We start from the raw sequence: 7757 nt of genomic DNA on the forward strand, positions 1-7757 counted from the left end.
GCAAGCTTGTTGCCGAGAAGGCTTTTATCTTCAGCAGAGAACTTTGACGTTCTCGATGCCGGCTTCTGGCAAGCTTGTTGCCGAGAAGGCTTTTATCTTCAGCAGAGAATTTTGATGTTCTTGATGCCGGCTTCTGGCAAGCTTGTTGCCGAGAAGGCTTATGGCGAAGAACTTCGTCGTTCTTGACACCAAGAAGATTGGTCTTAAGGGCGTTGCCAGCCCCCAGGCCATAACTGCGTTTAAACATGACAAGTGATTAGCATCTGAAGTGCACTTAACTCACTTGCAATTTTTGACTTCTGCTACATATTCCCTATGCCTGCTGGAATGCTTTCCGGTGCGTACGATCCAGCCAGCAGCGCTTGAGGGAACGGGCCCTTAGCGGCTATTCGGGAACGTCGCCTCCTGGAAAGGTTTACATTCTTGGCTCTAGCGCAACCGCACAAGTTGCCGAGCGGACTCGAGGCAACATGGAGCGCAACTAGCCCCGAGAAGGTTCCTTGGCATACAGGTCTATGCAGAAATCTCAAATAAATAGTGCATGATATCTTCCTGTTCAACCTCTCTTTGTACGTCCACCCTACGCTTTTAGGGAACTTGTTGGCGCAGGCACCTTTGCCGCGAACGCCGAGTGCGGAACTTCAGCAGCCTGCTGGCGGGGTCGCTACCGACAAGCAACCTTGTCGCAACTAGTCGCAGCTCACTTAAGTTGTTGAGCGGACTCGAAACAAAGTAAGGGCGTAACTAGCTACGAGTTGGTTCCTCCGCGCACAGGTTTTCCATACAAAGAACAAGATCTCCGAGGCGGATAACCTTATATAGAAAGGAAATATCTAAAGTTTCGCATGACTTAGCTTTTCTGTTGCCGCACTGGCGTCGTTCTTTTGGTCGCCTGCTTCTTAGGAGCCATGACGATGAAGAACAGCTGAGCCTTGACGAGGACGGAACGGCTGCCGCCGAAGTCTTCTTCTTCGGAGGCATGTCGATGAAGAAGATGAAGATCTAGCTTGCGTGCACGCCGGATCGGGTTCGCACAATCTCGACGCCCCCTACTTGGCGCGCCAGAGATGTCGGGGGAGGCTGATCCACCAACACCTATGGGGACAGGGCCCCTTTCGGTTCGGAGGGGGGCGGAGGTCGCACAAAGAGCGGATCGAGGCAGTACACGCTAGCAGTTTTTACCCAGCTTCGGGCCGCACGGATGCGTAAAACCCTACTGCTGCTTGTTCGTGTGTATTGAATTCTTGCTCAGGAGCGACGGACGCTACCAGACCAAGCGTGAGAGTGTTCCTGATGTTTCGAATGAGTCGAACCTCTTCTACGTTGCGCTTGGGCCTGCTTTTATACTTTCAAGGGGTCACCGACAGGTGGCAACGTAGATTAGAAGGATAAAAATGAAAAAGGATGCGGTAGGTGCATCTACCGCTACTGTGGACACAGTGCACCCTACCTAACTCTGACGGCAGGGGACAAGGTCATTGAATGCCTGTCTGAGTTGCCTAAACAGTGCAAAAAGTGACCGTTAGGAGCGCCACCGTTTGCCATGATGGCCTTCTCTTCATCTCCGCTTGCCACCGTGCACCCCTAGCTGCACGGCCTCCTGCCACGTGTGCTTGGGAGAGTCCTAGAGCGACACGTTAGCAGGTGTGCTGGAGCGCGGGCACGAAGTGGGGGGTTTCCCGCGGCAAGCTTCTTGCCGCGGTCGTCGTCTTGTCGTGTCCGGGAGCTTGTTGCTCACCGGGCCTTGCCGGGACGCAGGGCGCGTCGCGGCAAGATTTCTTGGTATGCCTTGAGTGGCCTTCCCGGCAAGCTCCTCTTGCCGGGGTCTTGTCTCTTCCCGGCAAGATCCTCTTGCCGGGGCCTGGGTTGGCCTTCCCGGCAAGCTCCTCTTGCCGGGGCCTTGGTTTGAGTACTTTGTTCTTGAATGGTCTTCAAGGGAGTCACGGAGGGTCTTGGCGGTCACCCGGCAAGCCTTGCCGCGGGGCGCTGCAACTGCCCGTGCACGAGTTTGGGATACTAGGATACCCCTATTCTAGTACACCGATACTCATAGAGACACAAATTTGCTTTCACAAGAAGCTTCTCGGAAAGGTAAAAAAATCAGATATTTTTTATGCTTTCACGAGAAGCACATATTTGCCTTTTGAGGCACATATTTGTTCCAGTGATTGTGCTTTTCGGAATTGGAAAAAATCATGTTTTTTGCGCTTTCACAATTGCTTTCATGAGTAGCCTAATTGTGCTTATTGGAAAAGGAAAAAAAATCATAAAATATTGCGTGATTATATTTTTGTGCTTCCATGAGAAGCACAATTGTGTTTCTTGAAAAAGTGAAAAACAAGCTTTCGGGTCCATGTTTTTCCCCTTTGTTTTGAGAAAAAAAACTTTGCAAAATCTATTATCATGGGATCTAGTTTTTTAAAATCACGACTCGAGAAATTCAACGATGAAAACATTTCAGGATTTCAGCACATGGTTTAAGAGATATTTTTTTGAATAAACAAATCTACGATAAAAAGGGAAATTTTTAGTTTACGATATGGTGCGTCACTTATCAGCGCACATACAATGCGCCACATATCAGCGCATGAGAAGGTGAAAGTGAACTTTGCAAGGGCACCCTTTAACTATCTTCCCGAGATATAGTCGCCGCGCAGAAATTGCCCTATTTGCTGGCCAACATTTTTTTTGCGATGAGCCCAATAAAACTTGTGTCCCAACTCCCAACAAAAATCAGAACCCTGCGCGGCCAGCCCGGCCCAGCCCAGCCCAGCTCCGCGGGAACCCCCCAACGGCGCGGTGCCGTGCCGGAGACGGAGAGCAGGGGGGGCCATCTCCCGCGGCGGAGAATCGGCCAGCGAGGCGCCTCCGTGCTCCGGAAGAAAGAACGAACCGCTTGGCCCCAAGGCGAAGCAACATCTCGTCTCGGCACGCGCGCTAGAGGAAGAAGACCGCGGTGGAGGAGAGACCTCGTGCGAAAGAGGAGGAAAAACATGTTCATCCAGAAGGTAATGGTGTTTCTAATTGCTAATCTTCCACCATCAATCCGCCGGTATACTAGCGCAAAGATTATATGTGCATGATTTTCCTTTTTGCGGATATTGCTTGTGGCGCGCGCAGGCATGGAGGACGGCGGCGTTCGGGCTCTACGGCTTCACCCAGTTCACCAAATCCGGCTTCGTGTAAGCCCAATCCCCGCCCAATAGTCCGCCGGATTCCCTCTTGCTTTAGTTGTATGCACTTGTCGACACAATTATGCTATCATTCTCGTAAATTGACGAGGCTTTGATTTCACAGGGAACACGCCAAGAAGTTCAGAGAGGAGGATATGCAGATCCGGTTGGATGGGAAAAACTGCCTGGTAACCGGAGCAAACTCTGGCCTGGGTTATGCTACAGCTCAGGGCTTGGCTTCTCAGTATGAAACTACTATTCCTCTTTTTTCCACTTTGATAGTTTGCTCTACGAGAAAAAGATTGAACTATTTATATGCTTTGTTCCTTTTGTTCTGCTAGTGGCGCCACTGTTTATATGCTTTGCCGGAACAAAGAAAGGGGAGAGACTGCTCTGAATGAAATAAGATCCAAAACTGGCAATATGAATGTTCATCTGGAGGTACGGTGCTTCAACATTGTTTTTTCCTGCAATACTCAATTCTTATCCTTAGTCTATGGTAATTATGGGCAAACTAGCACTTCAATTGTTTTCATTATTTTGTGTCCGGCTAGCACTTCAATTATTATGATGTGGCAGATATGTGACCTTTCATCAATTAACGAAGTCAAGTCATTTGCCACAAAATTCTCTTCATTGGAGAAGCCACTTCATGTCCTTGTAAGCTTTGCTGCTTCAATTTTTATTTATTTTGCAATTTGTGTTTATTATCTCTGGCTGCAGCATCTTTTTTTTTCCAATTATAATCAGATAAATCATCAAAGTTTCCTCTAGAATTACATTAAATACTGGGCAGAACAAGCACATATAACAGATTGTCTTGTAGGTCAACAATGCTGGCTTACTAGAGCACAAGCGTACGACTACACCGGAAGGGTGTGTAATACTTTGCATCATCATGCTTATTTACTTGTTTCCCTGGTTCTTTTCAAATTGCTCTGGCCTTATAACTCCTAAGCATCCTGCATTTATCGTGCTAATTTCAACAAAAAAAGGGGTGATGTTTTTTTAATATAGGTTGGAGCTCAATTTTGCTGTGAATGTGGCAGCAACATACACTTTAACAGAGCTAGTGATGCCACTGTTGGAAAAAGCAGCACCTGATGCTCGTGTCATTACAGTTGCATCCGGAGGGATGTACACTGAGCCACTGAACACGAATTTGCAAGTAAATCTCTTTGCTCTACTTTTGTTTAGATGATATCTCCCCACTTTTTACTCTGTATAGAAATAAAATTTACTACTCCCTCCGTTCCTAAATATTTGTCTTTTTAGAGATTTCAACAAGTGACTACATACGGAGCAAAATGAGTGAATCTACACTCTAAAATATGTCTATATACATCCGTATGTGGTAGTCCATTTGAAATCTCAAAAAGACAAATATTTAGGAACGGAGGGAGTACATATTGTGATGTGGAGACCAATAAAAAACACCCTCCTTGTCATTGTTCCATGTGCTAGGAAAAGAATTATTCTACAGGAACTTCCCAACAGTGTCCACTTGGCTTATCAAATTTACTACCATATTGTGATGTGGAGAGCAATAAAAATCGCTGCCTCAAATCAATGTTGAAGCAAATAGTAGTTGTGGACACTAATGAAGTTCTCCATTTACTTACTTGTGGGATTCATTTAGGAAGAATATTCGAGCACTTCCCACTTGATTGATTGTTGTTGAAAATGAAATAATTTGATTGCTTATCAAGAGCTTAGTCCAATTACCTTTTTGCCTTTCTCATTCGATGTCATTATGATGGTATTGCAGTCTTTTGTTTCAAGCTATGGAAACACATACTATGGGTTGTTCATCACTGGAAATGAATTGGCATGTGAAAAGTTTATCTTTTACTTTTGACTAAGATGTAGCCTTTCTCACTATTCTTTTTGAACTACAGTACAGCGAAAGCGAATTTGACGGGACAAAACAATATGCTCGTAACAAGAGAGTACAGGTTTGTGAACCTTAATGTCTGAATTCCCCTGAGTCGACAAGAGATGGTAACACAGGACTAACTTGATCCTGGAAACTCCCTCAGGTTGCTCTCACTGAATGGTGGGCTGAGAAATACAGCAACAAGGGAGTCGGTTTCTACTCCATGCATCCAGGATGGGCTGATACACCTGGAGTCTCGAAGAGCTTGCCGGGACTATCGGAGAAGTATGTCTTCAGCTGTCCCGACCCTCTTTATCCATTTATGTTCTATAGCACCAACGGTCTAATTTACATATCATCAATACAATGTCAGGCTATCAGGAAACCTGAGATCGAACGAAGAAGGGGCTGACACAGTGGTCTGGTTGGCTTTGCAACCCAAGGAGAAATTAGTGCCAGGGGCTTTCTACTTCGACCGAGCTGAAGCGCAAAAACATTTGAAGTTTGCTGGGACTGCATCATCCCACGAGCAGATAGGTTCCATTGTTGACAGCATTCGCTCCATCTGTAGTCTCCCTGCAAACCCGTAAGTTTCTCAGTGAAAGGATCGAAGTCCTAGAAGTGAAAATAAAATTGAAATTCTGAAAAAAGAAATAAAAAGATTTGCACCAGCCGGGAATCGAACCCGGGTCTGTACCGTGGCAGGGTACTATTCTACCACTAGACCACTAGTGCTTTGATGGCAGGCTGTCCCCATTTCCGTATCCATATCTGGCGATAGAATTTAGTCTGTTTACCATCCGTGGTACAGTATTGGTGACCTCGGCGGATTCTAAAAAGATAAAACAAATATTAGTGACCTTGGCGATTATTTTGCTAGGTACATCGATGAGAAAAAGAACCAAATCAATAAAAACAACGGTTGATGATGTACACTGATAACCATCAACACCAATTATCTCATGACAACACAAAGACTACAAAAAAAGGTTCTTCAAAAGCGCCCCTTCAAGAGGGGAGCGACACACAAGTGACGATGTCGTCGGATTCAAAACCTGAAGGTCAGATTGTGGGTTTCACTTTGAAGATCAAGTCAGAGCAAACTCTAAACAATGCTCTACCAGGGTAAGAATGCCAAAAGCGCCGCCGTTGACATGTATAACCAATAAGAGGCCAAACATAGGGTTTTTACCACGGAGATCAAGACTGGGTATTCGTACTACGCTATCTTCTCCACTTGCCACGATCCTAGCCGTTGCAAATGTGCATGGACCTGACGACAGATGAGCATGCCCACACGTGCAGGTAACTAAACTGCTACAAGAGTTTCTCACCACAACACGACCAAGTTGGGAAGGTCACTGACATTGCCGAAATCCCGAGGGGACGCTCCAGAGGCCTTGTACCATCTTCCGAGTGGTAGTCGATGGCTTAACTGTATCAAACACCACCACCATGTGTTGTCACAAGCTCCGCCGTCCTCGGCCATGAAGGCGGATCCACGTTACCTTTTTGCCCGTGGTGCAGGCGCGACTACTGCTTGTTCACTGCCACATCCCATCGTGCCCCTGAGAAGCATCGGGCCACGACAAGTCAGCTAGGATGGGATGCATGGAGGCGATGGCTCCCTTTTCCTTCATCGCTTGGAGCGCCCGCCACACACCAGTGACGACGTCGCCAGGGAGAGAGAGGCATGCACACGTAGCACCGTGGCCGCCTTCTAACCATGAATCAACGTGGCCGCTGCAACAACCACCTCCACTGCATCAAGTCACCAGCTGCACAAGGCCTCACGCCGCCCAAAACGCATTAGGAATGGCCCCGCCACCGCCGTAGGTTGCGCGGGCCAGCCCGCTGGAGCTGGTTGGTGACGCCGGCGAGCGAGGGTGCACGGAGGATGCCCAGAAAAAGTGGATCGACTCGCCTCTCGTGTCACCCACGCAGGATGCGGGGACAGTTAGCTGTTCCTAAAAGTATGGTAATTGCGGTGTTTTAATTTTGTTGTATGTTGTGGCTTAAGAGCATTTTCAATAGTTGATGTAAAATATATCGCCAAATTGTTTCGAGTAAAATTTACATCACCAAAGAAATGATTTTTACCATCATAAAAAACCTTCAACTCCAACAGATAATGTAAAATAAGTGTTGCAAAATACATTACTGTTGTCGTCTTGCGGGTGTCTTATTTGCATTATCTGTTGGAGCACTTGATGATGTAAAAATAGAATTTGGTGATGCAAATTTTGCTCCAGACCTGTGATCCATGTAAAAATATGCTCGCGAGCATAAGTGATGCAAATTTATACCACTTGATGACCTATTTTACATCACGCCCTATCTCCCTAGTAAAAATATTTGCATCTACATTATTTATTGGAGCAGCGTTTTTATCCTCTCGTGATGTAAAAAGTGGTCCTGATCTATTTTACATCATCTAATTGAGATGTTCTAAATAACCCAAAATTAATTCATGCCACTCGGTCTGGATCTATCTTTCAACAGAAGAAGAGACACACAATTTACAGTATTCCCGATTGGGAAAAAGCTTGATCAAGAATTAAACTGGTATATCACTACAATATACATCCTCCCTGTGTTTTCTCAATCAAGCTGTACAAAGTTTTGTCGGCTACATCTACGAAAATAAAGCGCACCGCTGGAAACGAATTAGGAAAACAAAGTCCTTGACAGTATGACGAGTCACAGAT

The 7757-nt window shown here is 46.2% G+C and overlaps 1 protein-coding gene and 1 non-coding gene across 3 annotated transcripts; one reads left to right on the top strand and one right to left on the bottom strand.

Moving 5' to 3' along the window:
- The first annotated feature begins 2693 nt into the window (after positions 1-2693).
- LOC119330518 (dehydrogenase/reductase SDR family member 12-like) lies at positions 2694-5753 on the top strand. 2 transcript variants are annotated; one of them, XM_037603631.1, is made up of 11 exons: positions 2857-3008; positions 3121-3182; positions 3298-3417; positions 3515-3614; positions 3753-3833; positions 4000-4049; positions 4191-4209; positions 4246-4341; positions 5072-5128; positions 5213-5334; positions 5423-5753. In XM_037603631.1, the coding sequence occupies exons 1-11, from the start codon at positions 2994-2996 to the stop codon at positions 5637-5639; spliced, it is 939 nt and encodes a 312-aa protein (XP_037459528.1). In that variant the 5' UTR covers positions 2857-2993; the 3' UTR covers positions 5640-5753. The 2 variants fall into 2 exon arrangements, with proteins under 2 accessions (XP_037459527.1, XP_037459528.1); XM_037603630.1 differs by having other exon boundaries at positions 2694-3008; positions 4191-4341.
- On the bottom strand, positions 5714-5784 carry TRNAG-GCC. Its single transcript has one exon. It is a non-coding gene; the product is annotated as a tRNA-Gly (tRNA).
- Between the last annotated feature and the right edge of the window lie 1973 nt (positions 5785-7757).

This window comes from Triticum dicoccoides, chromosome 7A (assembly GCF_002162155.2).
Source record: "Triticum dicoccoides isolate Atlit2015 ecotype Zavitan chromosome 7A, WEW_v2.0, whole genome shotgun sequence".
Lineage (NCBI taxonomy): Eukaryota > Viridiplantae > Streptophyta > Magnoliopsida > Poales > Poaceae > Triticum > Triticum dicoccoides.